At 45.8% G+C, this 23,703-nt stretch overlaps 1 protein-coding gene and 1 long non-coding RNA gene across 2 annotated transcripts in view; both read right to left on the reverse strand.

The window, feature by feature from the left end:
- The window catches only part of LOC111558066, a 31,046-nt gene extending 16,940 nt beyond the window's left edge, over positions 1-14,106 (reverse strand). The window contains exons 1-2 of the long non-coding RNA XR_006590516.1: positions 13,972-14,106; positions 336-396 (exon numbers count right to left, since the gene is read on the reverse strand). This is a non-coding gene — a long non-coding RNA (uncharacterized LOC111558066). The remainder of the gene's footprint in view (positions 1-335; positions 397-13,971) is intronic.
- Positions 14,107-15,208: 1,102 nt separating this feature from the next.
- On the reverse strand, positions 15,209-20,282 carry LOC101084150 (T-cell-interacting, activating receptor on myeloid cells protein 1-like). The gene is made up of 5 exons (XM_023245880.2): positions 20,041-20,282; positions 18,515-18,550; positions 18,093-18,383; positions 17,543-17,839; positions 15,209-16,206 (listed from the first exon to the last, which is right to left on the reverse strand). Exons 1-5 carry the CDS (start codon positions 20,072-20,074, stop codon positions 16,064-16,066), a joined length of 801 nt encoding a protein of 266 aa, XP_023101648.2. The 5' UTR covers positions 20,075-20,282; the 3' UTR covers positions 15,209-16,063.
- Positions 20,283-23,703: the final 3,421 nt, after the last annotated feature.

The raw sequence follows: 23,703 nt of genomic DNA on the forward strand, positions 1-23,703 counted from the left end.
CTATTGATTACAGAAACACTTAGCATCTGCTTTCCCCGTTAAATACCAGTTAAAGCCCCCAATAAGCATGGGAGAAGAAGAAAAGCACATACTACAGTACTTTCTCAAACATCCCTAGATATAGATGTTGGGGAATGGGGTGGTATTCCTTTGGTGGAGAACCTGTGTTTAGAGGCCAGGAGAAATAATATTCTTCCTTTTCCTTCCGCCCCCCCACTGTGATCTCTTTCTGTCCTTCGCCCCACAGACCCCACAGCTGCCCAGGGGAATGATGGGTGTTGATCAAATCAGACCCACTGACCCTGAACAGTTTCTTATGGAACGCGCATTCTCACCTCTGTTGAGAATGTTGCCGCTCCAGGACAAGACGACGGCTTCCTCTTCTGTACTCTTCACCTGGGGCAGAGGACAGGCATAAAGATTAATCCAACAAAATATGAATTTATGCAACACATAACAATTAATCTTTCTCCTACTGGTCTACCATTTCTGTCATAAACCAAAGTTCCATACGTGTGTGGGTCTGTTTCTGGGATCATTATTTATTTGGTCAGTGTGGCTTTTACTGTGCCTTTTCCTGACCTCCTATGTTGTGAGCACTTTCTCAGGTACTACTGGAAATATGTATATATTCCTCATGAAGTATATGATTAAATACTTTGCCCTTTTTTAAAAAAAAAATTAATGTTTATTTTTGAGAGAGAGACAGAGAACGAGCAGGGGAGAGGCAGAGAGGGCGACACGGAATCTGAGGCAGGCTCCAGGCTCCGAGCTGTCAGCACAGAGCCTGATGCAGGGCTCGAATTCACAAACCGTGAGATCATGACCTGAGCTGAAGTTGGACGCTCAACCGACTGAGCCACCCAGGTGCCCCTACTTTGTCCATTTTTTAATTTGGTTGTTAATCTTCCTGATACTGTGTGGTAACACTATATATAATCTGGGCATATGTCCATTATTAACAGACACATCTTGCAAATATTTACCTCAGTCTGCTACTTCTCTTCGCGTTTTTAAATGAAACTTTGCATCTTCTTAAAAGTCGGAGTTTTGACGAAAGTTCTTCTTTTACAGCTAAAACTTTTGTATTCTAACCAGGAAGTCTTGCCACACATATACTATGCACCCTTATAGATGGTATCAGCTAACAGTCAGTGTTCATTCTTTTCACATATAGATTAACTCAGTTGTTCCTGCACCATTTCTTGAAAGGATTCTTCTTTTTCCACTCAATTACCTTGGCATTTTTGTTTAAAAACCAGTTTGTCATAGATTCATGAGTTGATTTCTGAACTCTTGTTTCAGTAATCCATTTTTCTATACTTTGGCTTATACTACACTATATCGATTACTGTAGCTTTTTAAAAGTCTTGAAAACAGAGGCTATTGGTTTATCAGGTTTTTAAATGATCCTGGCTATTCTAGATCTTTTTAATTTTCATGTACATGTAAAAAAATGTTTTAAGTATATATATTTAAAATTTTTTAAGTTTATTTATTTTGACAAAGAGAGAGAGAGGGAGAGAGAGAGAGAGAGAGAGAGAGAGAGAGAGAGAGAGAGAGAGAGAAAGTGAGCACAAGTGGGGGAGAGGCAGAGACAGAATCCCAAGTAGACTCCACATGTCAGCGAAGTCCTACATGGGGCTCAAATTGACAAACTGTGAGATTGCGACCTGAGCCAAGATCAAGACTCCAACGCTTAACTGACTGAGCCACCCAGGCACCCCTTTAAGTATATTTTTAAGTTTATTTATTTATAGAGAGAAAGAAAATTTGTGTGTGAGCAGGGGAGGGCAGAGAGAGAGGGAGAGAGAGAATCCCAAGCAGACTCCATGGCATCGGCACAGAGCCCAGTGAGGGGTCCGATCTCATGAACCTCGATATCATGTCCTGAGCGAAAATCAAGTTGGACGCTTAACTGACTGAGCTACCTAGGTGCCCCATCAAATGCATTTTAGAATCAAATTGTCAATTTCTCCCAAGGGCTACTGGGATACTGAATGGGACTGCGTTTACACCACACATCAACTTGGAGAGAATGTGAACCTTAATAATATTGAGTGTTCTGATCCAGGGGCACGGTTTATCTATTTTGATTTTCTCTCATCAGTGTTTTGCCTTTTTCACTGTTCAGCTCTGACATATGTCCACTTTAATTTTATCCTTAAGTTTTTCATGTTCGTTGATGTGATATAAATGTTGCTGCTTTGTGAATTATTGCTTGCAGTGGTTCCCTGAGTGGGCATATGAATACAATTATTGTTTTTGTTACTGACAAATGCTGCTACCTTCCAAGTTCAGACATTATTTCTTACAACTTTTTGTAGATTCCTTGGAAACTTCTACATAGTTTATCATATTCTCTGTGACTAAAGACAGTTTTACTTGTTCCATTTCTATTCTGCATGCCTTTCTTTAAACTGCCTAATTTCTTGGGGCGCCTGGGTGGCTCATTCAGTTAAGCGTCTGACTTTGGCTCAGGTCATGATCTCGTGGTTCATGAGTTCTAGCCCCACGTTGGGCTCTGTGCTGACAGCTCGGAGCCTGGAGCCTGCTTCGGATTCTGTGTCTCCCTCTCTCTTTGCGCCTTCCCCGCTCACACTCTGTCTCTTGAAAATGAATAAATGTTAAAAAAAAATTTTAAAAATATGCTACTACTTGTAGGTTTTTCACAGATGCTGTTTATAAGTATAAGGACGTTCCCTTCTGCATCCTGATTTGCTGAAACCTCACACCTTATAAAAATGAAATCAGGGGCGCCTGGGTGGCTCGGTCAGTCGCGCATCTGACTCTTCGTTTTGGTTCAGGCCATGATCCCAGGGTTGTGGGATCAAGCCCATGTCGGGATCCATGCTGGGCAAGAAGCCTGCTTAAAGTTCTGTTTCCCTCTCCCTCTGTCCCCCTCCCCTGCTCGTGCTCTCTCTAAAATAAAAATGAAATAAAAATAGATTATCCAAATGAAGCCACATTCATAGGTCTTGGAGGTTAGGAGTTCAACATCTTCTGGAGGGACACAAATCAACCCATTTGAAAGATGGCTGACGGCCTGTCTACTCCATTATTTAAGCGTTTGTGTATCTTTGGTTGGAATTGTTAGAACTACTTCTTCACTTGACTCTATTTATCAGATTTTGGAAAAAATACTTAAAAACACAGCATATGGAGCGTATACTGCAGAAGGGAGAGATTTCTGGTCATTTAATAAGGTTCTTATTCTTTCTTGTAGTCAGAGGACCAAACACTACGACGTGAATTTTACCTAACCTTTATCAGTGAATTTTCTTTTAGTGAGTTTTTGAATTAAGAATCATTACGGAGGGGCACCTGGGTGGCTAGGTCACTTGAGCATCTGACTTTGGCTCAGGTCATGATCTCGCAGTTTGTGAGTTTGAGCCCCACATGGGGCTCGCTTCAGATCCTCTGTCCCCCTTTCTCTCTCCCTACCCCCCACACCCTCTCTCTCTCTCAAAAATAAACATTAAAAAAATGAATATGGGGCAACAATTCTCCATTACCAAGCATTACAAAAGATATAAAATGCATTGAGTCTTCTTTGATATTTATCTTTCATGAAATCTATTAGTAATGGGAATGTTTCCACCCAATGGAGTGTCCAATTAAGGACACCTAAATAGCATCTATAAACTGCAGTGAAAAGGAGCGCATACTAAATTAGAAACACAGAAAGTTAAGATGAAAATAATCTCACAACATACAAATTAACATCTTTTTAAAGAAAGGTGCAATCTGCAGATATCTCATCTGTAGCAACTTCCAGACTACACGGTGTCCAAGTACAGGAGGAAAGCCTTCTGGCTTGCAAACCATTCCAGAGTGCGACACAGTGACTCATCGCCTGCACACTCCAGTGTGTGATCCCTGCAGATATAGGTGTTCTTTTCTACAACCACAGGACACCCCTTAGAGTCAGAACTCAACACGGATACACGGCTGCATTCTCGTACTCAAGAGCTCATTCAAGTTGTGCCAATGGTCCCAGGACCTCCTTTCCCAAGGAGAGAATCCAGTTCGGGGTCATGTGTGGCACTCAGCGGCCACACTTCCTTCGTCTTCTTCCCTCTCAAATGGTTTTCCCTTGATTTTCGTGAGCTGAGATTACAGGCTAGTTACTTTGCAGAACGACCTCAGTTGGATTAGTCTTGTATCCACTCACATTCAGATTCAGGTTATCTGTAGGTCAACAGAACCTTCAGAAACATGATCTTGCCTCCCAGCAAGTGGCACACCATTTTGACTTGTCTTGTTTGATGGATGTTTGACACCTCTTTACTTTCCCTAAAGATTTCCTAGAGAATCCACTTCTCCCAGAGCATGTAATTCTCTACAGAGATTTGGTGCAGGGTTACAGAGGGGGTACCACACTCTGCTAGGCTGACCAGGGAGAACATTCCAAGGGCTCAGAGCCCATCCCTCAGGAGCTGCCAAAGGTGAGCCCTGAGGGGAAGACAGGATTTTCTTAGTAACACATAGGTTCTGAGCAAGGCGGGCCTGCTGACTTAACCCTTCCCTGCACACTTGCCTGTATGCTGGTTGTTAGAAGCAAGCCGCTACAAATGGCCCGTGTTCCAGAAGAGGAGAATTCGACTCTAACTTTTGGTGTGATGAACAGAAAAGAATATATAGGCAGGTTTAAACCGTCGTAAGTCCAAAGTAACCACCGCAGGCTCCAATCTCCTAAATACCTATTAAACTAGGACTTAGAGCCCTCACTCACAGAGACACACACCTTCTCTTCTTTTTGCTTTTTTTCCTTCTTGCTTTTTATTTTTAAGTTTATTAATTTTTAAGAGAGAGGGAGCACGAGCAAGCAGGGGAGGAGCAGAGAGAGAGAGAGAGAGAGAGAGAGAGAGAGAGAGAGAAATATATCCCAAGCAGGCTCCTTGCTGTTAGCACAGAGCCTAACACTGGGCTCAGTCTCACACAGACTGTGAGATCACGAGAGCTGAAACTAAGAGTTGGACGCTTAGCAACTGAGCCACCCAGGCGCCCTGCTTTTAATTTTTACTTTTAAAAACTAATTAACTATTATTATTATTATTATTATTTTTGAGAGAGAGAGAGGCGGAGAGAGAGAATCCCAAGCAGGCTCTGCACTGTCAGCACAGAGCCTAACTCAGGGCTTGAGCCCATGAACCAAGACATCATGACCTGAGTCAGATGCTTAATTGATTGAGCCACCCAGGCACCCCACCTTTTTTGTTTTTTGTTTTACCTTTTTTGTTTTTAACAGTGCATGTGGCCTATTTTGGTTAATGCTTCATGCCTACTTGAAAATAATGTACATTTTGTAACTGCTGGGGGTAGCGGTGCTCTGAAAACGTTAACTAGGTCAAGTTGGTTAATCCTGTTGTTCTAATCTTCTTTAGCCTGATATTTTTACTTGTTTCATCAATAACTGTGTGCAGATAAAAGTTTTCCATGATGGGGGGGGGGGCACCTGGCTGATTTAGTCGGTGGAGCACATAACCCTTGATCTCAAGGTTGTAAGTTCAAGTGCATGTTGGGTGTAGAGATTGCTTAAAAATAAAATCTTAAGGGGTGCCTGGGTGGCTCAGTTGGTTAAGCGTCCAACTCTTGATTTTGGCTCAGGTCATGATCTCAGTCATGGGATCAAGCCCTGAGTCGGGCTGCACATGAAGTGTGGAACCTGCCTAAGATTCTCTCTTTCCCTCTATCTGTCCCTCCCCATCTCAGGCTGCCTCTCTGTCTCTCTCTCTCAAGAAACAAAACAAAAACCCTAAAAATAAAAAAATAAAGTCTTAGTTAAAAAACAGGGAAATCTCGGGGCGCCTGGGTGGCGTAGTCGGTTAAGCGTCCGACTTCAGCCAGGTCACGATCTCGCGGTCTGTGAGTTCGAGCCCGCGTCAGGCTCTGGGCTGATGGCTCAGAGCCTGGAGCCTGTTTCGGATTCTGTGTCTCCCTCTCTCTCTGCCCCTCCCCCATTCATGCTCTGTCTCTCTCTGTCCCAAAAATAAATAAACGTTGAAAAAAAAATTTAATAAAAAAAAAAAACAAAAAAAACAGGGAAATCTTTTTTAAAAAAGTTTTGCCATGAAAGGTGTGCCTGGGTGGCTCAGCTGGTTATGTGTCAGACTCTTAATTTCATCTCAGGTCACGATCTCACAGCTTCGTGGGTTCAAGCCCCACATTGGGCTCTGTGCTGACGGCACAGAGCCTGCTTGGGACCCTCTCTCTCCCTCTCTCTCTGTTCTTCCCCCATTTGTGTTCTTGCTCTCACAAAATAAATCAACTTTAAAAAATGTGTTTTTTTTCCCATGATGGAAGAACCCTTGTGTGCCTGGATGGAGGGGTGGAGGTGTTTCACACACTTTTTAACGACCTTAATGAAGGATCTCACTATAGCCGTTCAAACACTCAGCAATGTGGATGACCTCATTTCATACCAGTCTCCAGCGTCTTTTCCACTAGCCAGGGAATTAGCAATATTCTCCACATCAACTGGTTTCCATATCCTGAAACAGAATCCTTTGGTCCCAGTGCTTGGGGCTAAGAGGAGTCAGAACTGAGACTGAGCTCGCACGCAATCAGAGCAGGATTGCGACACCAGAAGTACTTGCTTGTGGGGCTGTTTGTGCACGCCACCTGGTTCTCACCGTGGAAGCATGGGTGTGTCATGAAACTCACGGGTCAAGAGAAAGGAAGGAAGAGCAGGGCGGGCCAAAGATACCACCGTGGGGGCTTCCCTCCTTCCCGTGGTTGCAAAACTGAAACAGGCCCTTCGGGCAGGCTGCAGGGCCAGGATGATCTCTGAACTCCTTTGCCTCCTCCGCTTTGGTAAGTTCCTTGGACTGCTTGTACTGGGATTCAGGACAGGGGTGGACTGAGTAAGAGACGTCGTTAAGGTAATGAAGTTGGAAAGAAATACCGTCAGTATGCCTTCATTGGCGGCTTTAGACATGCTTCCTATAAAGTGATGGCAATATTTAAAACTTACATTTCATATCCATGACTGTGCTCTATGCCTACATGGCTTCCACTTTATTTATTTTTAGCAACTCAGTATTTATTATTTAAATGTAGTTACTCGGGGATGGACACTTTCAATATTCTTCCCCTTAAAAAATTTTTTTTGGGGCGCCTGGGTGGCTCAGTTGGTTAAGTGTCCGACTACGGCTCAGGTCAAGATCTCGCGGTCCGTGAGTTTGAGCCCCGTGTCGGGCTCTGTGCTGACAGCTCAGAGCGTGGAGCCTGTTTCAGATTCTGTGTCTCCCTCTCTCTCTGACCCTCCCCAGTTCATGCTCTGTCTCTCCCTGTCTCAAAAATAAATAAACGTTAAAAAAATTAAAAAAAAATTGTTTTCTATGTTTATTTATTTTTGAGAGATAAAGAGGGGGAGAGAGAGAGAGAGAAAGACAGAGCATGAGGGGAGGGACAGAGAGAGAGAGGGAGACCCAGAATTTGGAAGCAGGCTCCAGGCTCTCAGCTGTCAGCCCTGAGCCCAACATGAGGCTTGAACTCACGAACCGGAAGATCATGAATGGGCCACCCGGGCGCCCTTCTTAATTATTTTTAATTCCAAGGAAGCCAAGAAGTAGCCAGGAGTGAGAACAACTGGGTTGGAGTATCCTACTTCTATGGACTGAATGTCTTTGTTTCCTGAAAGTCCCCATATGGAAGCCCTAACCCCCAAGGTGATGATGTTGGGAGATGGGGCCTTTGGGGGCTAACCAGGTCATAAGGGGAGTCTTCGTGCATGGGATTAGTCTCTTCTTGTGAGAGACCCTAAAGAGATGATCTGTCTTCACTGCAGGAAGATACAGAGGAAAAGGCAGCGGTCTGTAAAGCGGGAAGAATGTCTTCACAAGGATCCAAACACGCTCGTACCCTGGTCTCAGAATTTAGCCTCTAGAGCCAAGACCCCCCCAGTCTAGGGTCTTCTGTTAAAGCAGCGGGAGCTGACAAAGACGCAACAAATCCACCTGTGTGGGGGACAGAGGTGGATGGACCTTTTTCCCTTTTGAATATCCACTTGGATTCTGAGGTTTGTTTTAGGGCACCGAGCAGTGAGCCTCGTCCCATCTGGAGTCTCAAGGAATGAAAAACGACGATGGAAAAGATTGGTCCAAAAACCTTTCGATGCCAGAGCTAAGGCTGTCACTTGTTCCCTGCGGTGATGGGGCTTTCTTCATCTCTGAGCCAGCCCTTCATCCCGTCAACTGGATGTGGGTGACAACGGCGCGCTATTGGAAGTGGGGTTCACCGGGTGGGAGGAAGATGGTGAGTTATGGCGAGTGTGCATCTTTTCACATCCTAGAAATAATCTTTGTGAGTCGTGCTTACACTGGGCACCCTGTCAGTCTGCCACTGTGCATTTGTTGAGGTCCTACTACATGCCAGGACCTGTGCAGACATAGGGATGCCAAGGTGGACAGCACAGAGTCCGGGCTTTCTGGGTGAGTGACATCTTGTACCTCCCATGGCGTGAAGCACATACACTTGTATAAACGCACCCAAGAGTTTACAACCAGAGGGGCGCCTGGGTGGCTCAGTCGGTTAAGCGGCCGACTTCAGCTCAGGTCACGATCTCGCGGTCCATGAGTTCAAGCCCTGCGTCGGACTCTGGGCTGATGGCTCAGAGCCTGGAGCCTGCTTCTGATTCTGTGTCTCCCTCTCTCTCTGCCCCTCCCCCGTTCATGCTCTGTCTCTCTCTGTCTCAAAAATAAATAAATACATTAAAAAAAACGTTAAAAAAAAGAGTTTACAGCCAGAGCGATGTTAGCATCATGGTGACAGGAGTTGGTCCTTTCCTCTCTCATTTTTGGGCACAATGAATCCACATCTGTAACTGAACGACAGCACCTCTGCACAGCCCACTAGGACACCAGAGGTTCATCCTTCTGTGCAAGGAAGGTAGGTGGCCGGGGCCTGGAGGTGGCTGCAACATGACAGCAGTGGTGGCTTTGGCAGTGGAGGAGGTGGGCAGCGAAGGGGTCAGTGGAAGTCTTCATGCCCGGCTGTGGCTGGACGGTCCCCCGCTCTTCAGCAACACCCCTATTTCGGAGGAGAGAGTGCCAAGACCAGTGGGAAGGCTGGGGTGAGGCTGGGCAGGGGGAGGGTGCACACAAAACTGAGGGAACTGGCTCCTGCTGCCTGTGCTGTCTGCCCAGGAGGAGCTCTGGGACACCCCCTCTCCAAGGTGGGGACGTACCCAGAGCCACAGCACTAAGCACATACTTCTCCCCACTTTGTGCCACCCCCACCTTTTTCCTCAACCTGCTTTTTTCACATGCTCCCAACCTGAGCTGGAAGACAGCACTGGCAAGAGAAACCAAGACTTATGCCCTAGCGCCACCTTCTGGAAAACAAAAGAAAGGCTCCTATGGCGCCCATCGGTTGAACCATTCGATTAGACTCAAAGTAAACAGAACCTTACCCAAAAGAGGGTCCCTACTTCAAGTGTGGGGTCAGGGATACTTCTCATCAAACACCATGAAAAATCACGGCCACATGGCCTCACAAAAAGCAAATGACAATTTTCCAGCAGCCAACTAAACCCAAAGACACAATACTGTGAGCTGACTTACAAAGAATTCAAAAGAGCTGGGGTGCCCAGCTGGTTCAGTGGGTAGAGCGCACAACTCTTGATCTTGGGGTTGTGGGTTTGAGGCCCATGTTGAGTGTAGGGATTACTTAAAAAAAATAAAATATCTGGGGAGCCTGGGTGGCTCAGTCAGTTTTAAGGATCTGAGTTGATTTTGGCTCAGGTCATGATCTCACGGTTTGTGAGTTCCAGCCCCATGTCGGGCTTTGTGCTGGCAGTGAGGAGACTGCTTGTGATTCTCTCTCTTTCTTTATCTCTCTGCCCCTCCCCTGCTCATGTGTGCGTGCTCTCTCTCTCAAAATAAATAAATAAACTTAAAAAAAAAATAAAATCTCAAAAAAAAAAAAAAACCCACCCACAAAACCCTCCAAGAACAATCAGACTCCATCAGAGGAAACAACACAAGATTAACAGGTATACCAGATGGAGAAGAGAGGGTGAGGGGAATAGAGACTGTATTTAAAGAAACAATAGCTAAGAACTCCCCAAACCTAGGGAAGAAAGTGGAAAGTCCATGAAGCTAACGGAACACCTTATAATCTCAAGGCAAAAAGACCTTCTCTAAGACACATCACAACAACACTGTCAAAAGACAATGATAAAGAAAGAATTTTAAAGGCAGCCGAAGTGGGTAAGGGAAGGTAGTAACCTATAAAGGAACCTCCCTCAGGATATAAGCAGATTTCTCAGCAGAAATTCTAGAGGTCAGGAGAGACTAACGTGACCTCTTCAAAATACTGGAAGACAGCAACTGCCAGCCAAGAATACTCTCCAGATATAAGGAGAGGAAAGACTTCCTCAGACAAAAGCTGAAGAAGCCCATCGCCACTCAACCTGCCTAACAAGAAATGCCGAATGGAGTTCTTCAAGCAGAAACAGGACATAAATACAAAAAAAAAAAAATCTGATAAAGGTGATAAATAGCATTAGAAAAGTGTAACTCTTTTTAAGAATAGTATATTAAACACTGAAATACAGCATGAAGGTTAAAAAAAAAAAAGAGCATTAAACATAACCATAGCCACTGCAAATTGGTGATGAAATCACGGCATCCAAAGAGGTAATTTATGACATCAAAAATATGCAGAAGAAGGGGGAGTAAAAGGATGGGGCCTTTACAGGCGAATGAAGATAAACTACTATCGGCAGCAAGGGCACTATTTCATCTATCAGATGTTTGGTGTAAACCTCATGGTAATCACAGGGCAAAAAACTACAGCAAAGACATGAAACATAAAGAAAGGACAGACAGAGCAAATCACAATGGAAAACCACCAACTTACAAAGACAGAAACAGAGGAAAAAAGAAACAACAGAGAGACAAAATAACCAGAAGGTTAAAAAGATAAAAGGGAGTAGTGAGTCCTTACATATCAACAATCACCCTAACTTTAAAGTGGTTGAACTTGCCAATCAAAAGGCACAGACTGGCTGGTTGGATTTTAAAAAACCCACTGAACTCTATGCTGCTTGCAGGAGACTCATTTCTGCTCTCAAGACACAGAGAGGCCTGAGCTGAAAGGATGGAATTGCAAGCAAACATAAACCAAAAGAAGGCAGGCAAAACCATACTTCTATCAGACAAAACACACTTCCAGCCAAAAAGGGTAACAAGGGACAAAGAAGGTTATTATATAATGATGAAAGGGTCAATACATCAGGAAGACAATAACAATCATAAATATATATGTTCCTAACACCTGAACGACAAAGTATATGAAACAAATACTAACAGATCTTAAGGGAGAAATGGACCATGATACAATGATAATAAGGGACTTCAATATCAGCAACATATAGATCATCCAGACAGAAAATCAACAAGGAAATGTTGGAACTGAACCACACTTTGGAACAAGTGAACTAATACAGAACATGCTATTCGACATTTACAGAATCCACATTCTTCTCGAGTGCACATGGAGCATTCTCCAGGACAGATCGAGACAGGCCACAAAATAAATCTTGGCAAATTTAAGAAGACTGAAACCACACCAACTATCTTTTCTGACGACAATGGTCAGAATGACCAGTGAAACATAAATCAACAACAACAAGAAAATGAGAAAGAAGATCTACAAATATGTGGAAACTAACCCACTTCTAAACAATGGCTCAAAGAAGAAATCAAAGGGAAATTAAAAATTATCTTGAAACACACGAAAATGGAAATACAATTTATCAAATCTTGTGGGACCCAGCAAAACCAGTTCTGAGAGAAAAGTTATAGCAATAGTGGATACATTAAGACGTTAGAAAGATCTCAAATAATCAAGTTAACTTTACACTTCAAGAACTAGAAAAAGAACACCACCACAATAAAACTACAAACCAATATCCCTGATGAATATAGATGCAAAAATTCTCAGCAAAAATCAATAAATGGGACTATATCAAACTCAAAAGCTTCTGCGGAGCAAAAGAAACAATTAACAAAATGAAAGGACAACCTACAAAATGGAAGACAATTTTTGCAAGCCATATATCAGATAAGGGGTTAATATGCAAAATATATAAAGAATTCACACAACCTAGTAACAACGATAACAAAAACCATGCAATTAAAACATGGGCCGAAAAAGTAATTGACATTTCTCCAAAGAGGACATCCATTTGGCCAACAGGTACATGAGAAGATGTTCAATGTCACTAATCATCAGGAAAATGCAAACTAATACCACAATGAGATATCACCTCACACCTGTCAGAATGGCTCTCATGAAGAAGAGGGGTGCCTGGGTGTCTCAGTTGGTTACGTGTCCTACTCTTAATTTCAGCTCAGGTCATGATCTCCCCGTTTGTGGGATCAAGTCCTGCATCAGGCTCTGTACTGACAGTGCATAGCCTGCTTGGGATTCTCTCTCTGCCTCTCTCCTATTGGGGCATGCACACACACACACGTGCTCTTTCTCTCTCTCAAAATAAATAAACTTAAAAAAAAAAAAAGACGAGACAAAAAGTGTTGGTGAGGATGTGGTGAAAAGTAAAACCAAAAACAAACCCTTGTTCACTGCAGTGGAGATGTAAATTGGTCCAACCACTATGGAAAATAATATGGAGATTCCTCAAAAAATTAAAAATAGAACTCTGTATGACCCAGCAATTTCACTTCTGGGAAGATCCCCAAATGAAATGAAACAGGATTTCAAGGAGACCTCTGCACACCCATGCTTATCGAAGCATTATTCACAAGAGCCAAGATACGGAAACAACCAATGCCTATCAATGGATGGATGGATAAAAAGATATAGTATACGGGCACTTGGCTGGCTCAGTTGGTGAAGTGTGCGACTGTTGATCTCAGAGTTGTGAATTCTAGCCCCACATCGGGTATAGAGATTAATTGAAAATAAAATCTTTAAAAAAAAAAAAGGTGGAGTATGCATACACAACGGAATATTAAAGGAAGATATCCTTGCCATTTACAACAACGTGGATAGACACTGAGCACATCACGCTAAGTGAGATAAGTCAGACAGAAAGACAGGTACTGTGCTATCACTCATATGTGGAATCTAAAAAAAGTCAAACCCATAAAAAAAAAACCCAGAGAGTAAATGGTGATTAGCAGGGGATTCAGGGATTAGACGAGGCTGGTTCAGAGTACAAACTTGTAACGAGCAGGGAATAAACCAAAGATCTAATGCTCGGCATAATGAATATAGACGATAATACTGTACTATAATTACACAATGTGATAAATATCGCTACAATCATGTTAACAACATATAAATGTCAAAATGATAGCTATACACCATAATTTTACACAATGCTACAGGTCATTTTTTTTAATGTTTATTTTTGAGGGAGGGGGGAGGGAGAGAGAGAGAGAGAGAGAGAGAGAGAGAGAGAGAGAGAGAGAGGACGTGAGCAGGGGAGAGCAAGAGAGAGAGGGAGACAGAATCTGGACAAAGCAGGCTCCAGGCTCTGAGCTGTCAGCACAGAGCCCCATGCAGGGCTCGAACCCACGAACCGTGAGATCATGACCTGAGCCCAGGTCAGGTCGGAGGCTTAACTGACTGAGCCACCCGGGTACCCCTACAAGTCAAATTTATCCAATAATAGTAATAAAAGGTCTGGCATGCCCCACTTTAAGAATCTAAAGTGTTAAGGGGCGCGCCTGGGTGGCTCAGTGGGTTGGGCGTCCGACTTACATACTTAGGGCGCTCTTTGGGATGCACCCCCTGAGCGCCTGAAGTCCCGGAACCCCCCTTCCCCTGCGAGGCAGGGGCGGAGGAGGGTCCCGCGGGTGCCCCCGGCCCTCCCGCCTGGGGCTACGGGGCGCCCCCTAGGCCGCGAGCAGCGCTCTCCAGGGCCGGACTCGGAGGCGTCCTCCTGGGAAAGCGCGCTCCTCGGGCGGCGCGGGGGAGCTCGCGGCCGCTACTCACCCGTGGGGCCACCGTTCCTTCACACCAAGACGCGAGGGGCGCGCCCACGCCGCTCCCACGCCGCTCCCACGCCTCTCCAGCACAGACGCGGGCGGTGCCAGGGCGCGGACGGCGCGCACGGAAGCTTTCCAAAGGCGCACGCGGCGCGCACGCTCGGGCGCCCCGGCGGAGGGAGCGCAGGTGCGGAGCGCGCGGGCCGCAGGTGCCCTCGGCGCCCTGCTCCCCGGCCCGCCCACGCTTAGCAACAGTGCGCGGTGCGTCCCGGGCAACGTGGGGCCCCGACCCTGCGCCGCGAGAGGCTCCAGCATTTTGTCCCGCTGGAGCCCGCTCGGAGGAAAAAACCCTGCGCGCCCCCTGACCCCCACCCCGGGCACGGGGCCAGGCCCGCAGGGGCCGCGGGGACTTGTAGTCCCCAGGGCGGGGCCTACGGATCCGTCATCCCCTCTGGGAATCTGTAGGGTAGGGGACCAGTTCGTTTGCTTCACCTGCCCCATTGAGTGCTTGCTCTGTGTTGAGCTACTTGCTGGGATTGGCAGGTGAGCTCGTGCCCACTCGAGCTTAAGCAGGAAGATGAACTTGGAAGGTAGGAGGGAAGGGGGAAAAAAACGACAAAAAAAAAAAAAAAAAGTGCTGTTTGAAGGTTGCACTCCTCTTTTGAGTTTCCCTCCAGGGGAGGCGATCAGTACAGGCAGGGAGATGCGTCTTGAGGCTTAAATAAAAGACGGCATCTCCCCGTTTGTTTCCAGGTTCTCGACCTTGTGGCCTGTGTTTGTAAACTGTTTCGGCATTTATCGCATTTTTAATGTCCCCCAAATCCCAAGGGAAGTGGACCCAAATCTTTCTTGACTTAAAGGAGCACGTTGATGCTTTAGGACTTGGTCCTGAGAGCAATGGATGATTTCTGAGAGCAGTTTTGATGTGTTTCAATGTGTTTCAATAAACTCACACATCAGAAAATCCTCTGGGGCACCTGGGTGGCTCAGTTGGTTAAGCGTCTGACTTCGGCACAGGTCATGATTTCACCGTTCGTGAGTTCAAGCCCCGTTTCAGGCTTTGTGCTACAGCTCAGAGCCTGGACCCTTTTTCATATTCTGTGTCTCCCTCTCTCTCGGCCCTTCCCCACCCCGCCCCCCAAAATAAATGAACATAAAAAAAAATCCCTTGCCAGACCACTTGTTCTTAGCTCTTGATTTCAGAAAACAAGATCACAGTTAAGTAAAGGATATTTATTCTCCAGTGTGTCAGCTAATGGAACACCTAGAAGTCATGATGCTTTTACTAGAACGTTGCTGAATGCTGTGTCACAGTTAACTAATTGTAGAATTTTTTTGGTTAAAGTCTACCTTTTCCATATCCTAGTACTAGTGAAAGACAGCTGGTGCCATACATTTTATTAATTTTGATTTTGACATAAAAAAATTACAGCCAAATGATTCTAAATTTATCTCATCCTAAGCACCAAGAAGCCTTTAATATTGGGGACAGTTCCTGGTCACTATATCCCAGGTGTCACTCTTAGGAGACATAGGGGCCACTTTGTGTCTTTGATATTGTCAGGAGATGAGTGAGATCTCACCTCATCTGCAAACTTCCCAGACCTCCCCCCATGGTGTGCCTTCTGTCCCAGGAGGGAAGAGAACCAGTAAAATCTCACACAAGCTGGTAACTTGATCAAGGACTCCTCATTCCCCATGGTAACTGTGGAGCCAATGCATGCAAGGACAGACCTGAGGACAGGGAGTAAGGAAGAGAGGAAATATTTCTCCTGGCCTCCTAACACAGGTTCTCCACCGAGGGAACACCACCCCACCACCCATCCTCCATATCTAGGAATGTTGGGAAAGGTCCTGATAGCACTCATTATCTTGTCCCACAATGACTGGGGCTTCAGCTGCTCTTTAATGAGAAAAAGAAATGGTGCTGAATGTTCCCACAAGGAACAGGACAGCCCCACATGCTGAAGAAATACCCCACCCAAAGTATCAATTGTGCCCATGGTGAGAAACACAGCATGTCCCCATGGTGGAGTTTGGTGTTCAGAGAACCCCGCGTCACTATACCAGCCTGTGAACAAGACAAGTGCTCAGCTGTTCTACGTGGATCCACGTGGAGACTCCTTCTGGCTGCACCAGGCTTCCAGCAGGAGAGCACCCATAATAACCACAACTAGGGCAGCCAGACCCAGGCGGATGAGGTTGCCCGTGGTGTAGTCCCTCGATATGGCACCTGGGGGGACTGGGAGAGAGGAGAGCGTCAGCACCAGCCAGTAGAGGAGCGCCCGTCCTTCCCACGTGGATCTGCCCAACAGGACGCTCCTGCACCCACTTGTGTGCCCTGGCCAGTGGTCAGCTGTGGCCGCCCTGAAGTTGTAATCACTGAAAACCCAACGTGGGATTTCGTGAGGGTTCTAGTGGGTCTTCCTTGGTCTTCTGTCCTTTGTCTTCTCTCTGCTCGGTCTCTCTTCCTTCATTATTGGCTCTTCATATCATTTGACCCTCCCACGTGTCCCTTTTCCCTTCTCCCTCCTGATATTAGGAATCAGGCTTAGGAGCAAGACCAAATCCCAAAGTTGCTGCCCCGAGCTGGGAAATGACTCGGTGGGTGTCTGTGCACCCCCTCCTCACGGCAAAGACTTCAGGCGGCCGTGAGCTCAAGAAAATTCAAGCCCAGTAACTAAGCACCGAGAGCACTGTGCATTTCATTCCCACCGCACCCAAGAAGAGCTAGGGCTCAGTGTTGGCCTTGGCTCCTAATGAGGACCTGGGCTCCTAACGAGGACCTGGGCTCGGGGTTGGCCCTGGCTCCTAAGAGGACCTGCGAGTGAAGCTTCCATGTCACAAAGGCTGTGGGTGCAGAGTTCATGTGTGAGCCCACCAGCCACAACGTTTCCCGGAGACAGAGTCCGTGGGAGGAACCCGTAGTGACGTCGCGGACCCAGGGTGCCCTCTGCACCTGTCTGCGCTGGCTGCACGGTCCCTGCTTTCCAACCAGAGGGCGATGGGCCACCACGGCTCACATGCACACGTCTACGGTGCCACAGAAGCACGGGGTGTGGCATCCGAGGAAGCAACGTTCTGGCCAGACACACAAGATGGTTGTGGAAGATCCTCCACGGGTGACCCGGAAGCTGGCGGCCGGGGCAGCAGCATGCACTAAGAATGAGACCGCAAGCCATGAGGCTGCCATCACCGGGACGACCCACAAGCCTAAGAGACGCAAAGGATAGGGGAAGGGACGCTGACGGTTGGTGGGATGGATCGTTTGCAAGAACAACTTGAGAAATTCTCCAGGAATACAGAACAACAAAGGCCAAAGACTAGAGGTTAGGAAAGGGCAGGTGTGAGAAGGAGATGACGGTAAAATCAGAAGAGAAAGAAGAATCAGAAAGGAACAGAAGCAACGCTCTCCAGGTAGAAAAAAGAGCACGTCGTTCACCTTAAACTGATAGTGTTGTAAGTCAGTGATGGGTCCACCAAACTGGGAAAGCAAGCAAAACAGCCAAAATAAAAACAAGCTGATGAAGAAATGAATTGACTTTCTCCAACTTCTGAAAAATCGTGCAAAACCTCACCTCTCACCCGGATCTCAAGACGATCGCTAGGCTGTGAGGCCCAGAAAGGAGTCCCGGTCTGGAAGTAGACACAGCTGTAGTTCCCGGCATCACCGACTGTCACAGTCTGCAGGGAGAAGTCCGCCTCCTTGCCAGCTGGGGTCTGGAGCCGGATGGGCTCTGCCACTCCCGCCTTCAGCAGGGCGAACCTCATGGGCCCGAAAATATTGTCTGGCCTCTGGCACTGCAGGGTCACGTCGTCTCCTGCGGTCACCACACCCCTTTGGTGGGCTTGCAGGGAAGGTTTAGGGAGACCTCCTGGAAGAGAAGGGGAGCTCCGAGGTCACGGGGAGAAGCCTGGGGTCCCCTACTCACCCTTGTTCTCCCGCGGGGGGTTCCTGCTGAGGGTGGGACACAGATCCCTGGTGTCACCCTCTTTCGACTCTGTGGGAAGGAGGTCCCCCCCCCCACGAGCCCTGGATGAGGCCGACCAAGTCATTCTGTTGCTGTGTGTCTCCACCTTCTCTGTCCCCTCCTCTGGTCCCTCCCCCAGGCCCGTCCTGCTCCTCACCTGTCACCAGCAGCAGGATGACCTCACTGGGCGGTGATCTTATGTCCGGGGCCCCTGGTCTGTAGCACTCACAGGTGTAGTCTCCAGCATGGCTGGTTCTTAGGCCAGTGAAGTGAAATTCAGCCAGGCCCTTCTTGGAAGTCGGTGATCGTGAAAAATCCAAAAGAATATTTCCCTTCCTGAGAGCAAAGTTGACATTCTTGGTCGGGGTTTGACATCGCAGCCTTACACTGCTTCTGGGAGGCACCACCCAGCTGGGCCAGGCCCTGAGGGTGGGCTTGGGAAGGGGCTCTGGAAGGAAGCAGATTGGGGACAGGATTTGGTGCCCTTGCCTGCTGTCAGGAAACCCCTTGAAGGAAAGAGAAGGGATGCGGGGAATTTGGAGCAAAGGAGAGGGAGGGTTTAACTGAAGGAACACTCACCGTCAGTCCCCCTGCTTCCTTGGCCAGCGCACAGCCCTGCAAGAGAAGCGTCTGTCCGTGGAACCTGAGCCCCCATCCCGAGGGGCCTCCCCAGGGGGCTGCCGCTGAGACTGGACCCTGGAGGTCATGCATCTGGGGTTCTCATTTCCCCACACTGGCCCCTGGCTTCCACTCTGCCCTCAGCTCCTGTCCCATTTCCCCCAGAAGGTGTCCTATGCGAATCTCACCTGCCATGGCCCCAGGACTTTTGCTGGTTCCACAAACATCCACAAAACCCTCAATTCTTTAGAGTTTATGTACTTCATGCCACAGGAGACACAAAGTGTCACTGTTCTGTGAACACCTGGAAGGTAGCTGCTCTGGGCTGTTCGCCTCAGCTTCCCCAGTGTCTGTACACATTCTGTACTGTACTGAGACTCAACAGATGCGTGTTGATCAACGGAAGAGATGCCCCCATGGAAGCATGGCTCAGAGAGATTTTTCAGGTGGAAAAACCAGTGACTTTGGAGGCGGACAGGCCTGGGTTTGAATGTTGACCTTTCTGCTAATTCTCTGCATGGCCCTGAGCAGGAACCTTGAGCTGTCAATCTCAGAGTCCTCATTTCTCAATGTGGGCCTAATTCCCACCACGCAGGACTGCTTGTGAGGGTCGAAACGGTATTTCCCACAAGGTGGATTTCAAACCACGGATGCTCTAGGAGCTGACTTTAGGGAATGCAGTGACATGGTATTCTATAGCATTGAATACCTGGGAAAGGCATTGAAAAGGAAAGGCATTTCCCTTTTAAATCACTTCCACTGCTTTGATTACAACAAAGAATTTTTCAAGCTAGAGATCAACCTTTTCTGCCTTGTTGCCCTTTGTGATAAGGAAGAGCTGGCCATGGGCTCAGAAATGTGATGGGCAACAATGCATGGCTAGAATGTCCTATCATCTTCTTCTTTGCAATGTATATATGTTTACATTGACCTATTTTTGGTAGTGACCCTGGTTTTTCTTTTAAATGTTATTTATTAAAAAAACTTTAATGCTTGTTTAATTTTGAGAGAGACAGAGAGACAGAGCATGAGCAGGGGAGGGGCAGAGAGAGAAAGAAACACAGAATCCCAAGCAGGCTCCAGGCTCTGAGCTGTTAGCACAGAGCCCGACATGGGGCTTGAGCCCACGAACCGCAAGATCATGACCTGAGCCGAAGTCAGAGGCTTCACCGACTGAGCCACCAGGCACCCTCCAATTTTTTTATTTAAGCAGTTGGCATAAAGTTTCCGTCTTCAAATGAATGTAGTTGTTTAAAATAAAGATATTGAGCCAGTAAGATTTTAAATAAATAGGGATGAGGTAGGCCTACAGGATAGACCATGGATGTGGAATGTAAGGACTTGCATACTGGAAAACATTTGATGTACCTAAAGCCTCTGCAAGGTACCTAACACATATGAAGCAATCAATAAAGACAAGCAGGTGGTCACATTTCTTTCCAGCCGCCCCCACCTCTAATCCCAGTATACAAGCCCAAGAAACTTACCAAGGCAGAGGAGGCAAAAGAATTCAGAGATCATAGTGGCCCTGCAGTCTGCTCTAAGGGCCCTTCTCCTATCTCAACCACGACAGGGAGGTAAGCTGCATGTGGGTGGTGACATCTTTGGCCAACCCTTCCTTTCCTTCCTTTCATGTGACCTACACATTTTGTGTCCCGCCCACATTCAGGAAACAAGACGGAATAAAATGCTCCATGAGATCATAATTCACGCAAACTCTTTACGTGAACATGGTGAATTCAGTACACAAATTCAAACCCACTTACAAGAGCAAGAGCTGCTGGAAACCAGGACCCAAACAATTCCCCTGAGGAGATGGAAACAGGCTGGTGCAGAGACCACTGGAGCTTCTCTGGCCTATAGGGAAGATACCGGACTTTGGAAGTGAATGAAGGAATTGGTGTTAGTGACTATTTTTGAATGACTGTAACAGATGAGGTGTTTCTCTGAGGTCAATGTGCAGAAATGGAGCAAGACCGATGGTTCATGGGGGTGTCTGGCTGGCTGGCTCAGTTGGTGGGTCATTGCAACTCTTGATCTCAAAGTTGTGAATTTGAGCCTCATATTGGGTGTAGAGCTTACTTTAAAAAACAAAAAAGACCATGATTCGTGCATTTGAAAACAAATTTAGTCTGGGGAGTTATACTGTGTAAAGATTTTTTTTTCTCTTACGTGGAAAAATATGACATAGCTATTAGTAAGTCAAACATACATGTTGCCAGCCATAGGGTAATCACTAAAAGAAATGAACAAAAAACAAATAGAGGTAAAAAAAAATAAGGTGGGGGGAGTTAAAATGCCCTATTAAAAATAACAATAAGAAAAAATATAACAATAGGGGTGTCTGGGTGGCTCACTTGGCTAAGCATCTGACTCTTGATTTTAGCTCAGGTCATGATCTCATGGTTCATGAGATCAAGTCCCAAGTCGGGCTCCACACTGAGCACAGAGCCTGCTTACGATTCTCTCTCTCCTTCTCTCTCTGCCCCTCCCCTATTTGTGCTCTCTCTCTCTCTCTCAAAAATAAATAAATAAACTTTAAAAAATAATCATAATTGTTTTTAAAACAAAGGCTTTGGAAATGAGGGAACATAAAAGAGATGCACAAATAGAAGGACTAGCAAGATGATAAACTTATATTCTGTGAATAAGTAATTACATTAAATGTAAATGGGCCCAAAAATTCAATTGAAAGACTGTTAGACTGGGTGTTTCTTTTTTTTTTTTTTTTTTTTTTTTTTTAACGTTTATTTATTTTTGAGACAGAGAGAGACAGAGCATGAATGGGGGAGGGGCAGAGAGAGAGGGAGACACAGAATCAGAAGCAGGCTCCAGGCTCTGAGCAGTCAGCACAGAGCCCGACGCGGGGCTTGAACTCACGGACCGCGAGATCGTGACCTGAGCCGAAGTCGGCCGCTTAACCGACTGAGCCACCCAGGCGCCCCAAACTGGGTGTTTCTTAAAAACCTAAATATATGCTGTTTTTTTTAAGACACTTTAAGTATATGCAAAGATGAGTTGAAAGCCCAAAAAACCCCCCACAAAAATATATAACATATACCCAGAAAAAGAAAGATGAAATGGCTCTACTGGTAGATTTTTTTGGCAAGAAATAGCATTAGATATGAAGAGGAATATTTCCTAATGATAAAATAGTCAATTCAAGGGAAATACATAATAATTATAACTTTGTATGCACCTACTAACATAGACACAAAAATCCATAAAAGAATTGCCGATACCATAAAGAAATAAACATATAATCACTTTATCTTGTAACACATCTCTCTCAGTAACTGCATTCCACACGGAAAAAAACCAAAACAAAACAAACAAAACAAAACCCACACAAGCCCAAAGAAAGAAAGAAAAGAAAGCCATTTGCTATTCCAAGCAATCAAACCAGGAGAAGGTAAATAAGATGCCATTTCACTCTTTTTGACAAAAATTAAAAAAAATTTTTTTTACATTTATTTCTTTTTGAGAGACAGGGCCCAAGTGGGGGAGGGGCAGAGAGAGAATGAGACAGAATCTGAAGCAGGCTCCAGGCTCTGAGCTGTCAGCACAGAGCCGGACGCGGGGCTAGAACTCACAAACTGTGAGATCATGACCTGAGCCGAAGTTGGACGTTTAACCAACTGAGCCACCCAGGTGCCCCCAAAAGTTTTTAATGCTAACATGTAATGTTGAATAGAATTTAGGAAAATATACATGCGCAAAATCAGTTTTTAGGATGATAAATCAATATTCTTTACTAAATGGCAACTAGCTTATGAAGCTTATCTGCCTTCCCCCACCACTACACAAAACATTTATAGTCTTTCACCTGGGAGTTTAAATCCCAGTAGTTTGCCCTGAGGAATAATTAAAGTTGTCCAAAAGATTTACAAGTTGCTCATTTTAACTATGTTTATATTAGCAAGTGAATTGGAAGCAATATAAATGTGCAAAAGTAGGAGATTGGTTAGGTACAAATAAGTACTTACTTCCATAGAGGGGAACACTATGCATCAATTTGAGTCACATTGTGGAGTATACAAATAAAATTTCCAGAAAGATATGATAATGTATACAAATATGTATAAACAAAAGACTCAAAATTCTAAAAAAATTCTATAAATAAATCACGCTGTGGAAGCAATTTATGGTCATGTTGTGAGAAAGTACTCATTGGCATGGAACACTCTTTAAAATGTATTGGTTTGTAGGGTGCCTGGGTGGCGCAGTTGGTTAAGCGTCTGACTTCACCCAGGTCACGATCTCGCGGTCCGTGAGTTCGAGCCCCGTGTCGGGCTCTGGGCTGATGGCTCGGAGCCTGGAGCCTGTTTCCTGTTTCCTGGAGCCTGATTCTGTGTCTCCCTCTCTCTCTGCCCCTCCCCCGTTCATGCTCTGTCTCTCTCTGTCCCAAAAATAAATAAAAAACGTTGAAAAAAAATAAAATGTATTGGCTTGTGACAAAACAAGATAACAGTATAGGATATACATACACGTGTGTGTGTGTGTGTACACACACGTAAATATATATTACCCCCAAACATTTCTAAAGTACGTGAGCCTTTTAAAATGAAGATCTTCAGGGCACCTGGGTGGCTCAGTCGGTTAAGCTTCTGACTTCGGCCTAGGTCATGATCTCATGGTTCGTGGGTTCGAGCCCTGTGTTGGGCTCTGTGCTAACAGCTCGGAGCCTGGAGCCTGTTTCAGATTCTGTGTCTGCCTCTCTCTCTGCCCCTACCCCACTCATGCTGTGTCTCTCTGTCTCTCGCTCTCTCTCTCTCTCAAAAATAAATAAACACTACAAATTGTTTTAAAAATAAATAAAATTAACACCTTTGCTGAGTGCAGTGGTGGGTTTGGGTATGAAGGTGCAAGGGGTCAATTGGTAGATGATCTGAACTGTTCTGTATAAAAATGAGTTAACAAATTCAGAGTGGGGCTAAAGATGGAATCTAGATGAATGACATCATAGAAACCAGGGACATGTGCAGTGGGGAAAAAATGGGAGAAAATCAACAGTGGGGAGTGTGATATAAAACTCCTTCTCTAGCTCCTCTGTGACATAGCAGACACAAATCTCCATGGACCACTCATGATTTCTGTGTACATGAAATCTTTCAGGAAAGTGAAAAAGTTGGCTTGAAACTTTTTTTGTT

The sequence above is a fragment of the Felis catus genome, chromosome E2 (assembly GCF_018350175.1).
Source record: "Felis catus isolate Fca126 chromosome E2, F.catus_Fca126_mat1.0, whole genome shotgun sequence".
Taxonomy (NCBI): Eukaryota; Metazoa; Chordata; class Mammalia; order Carnivora; family Felidae; genus Felis; species Felis catus.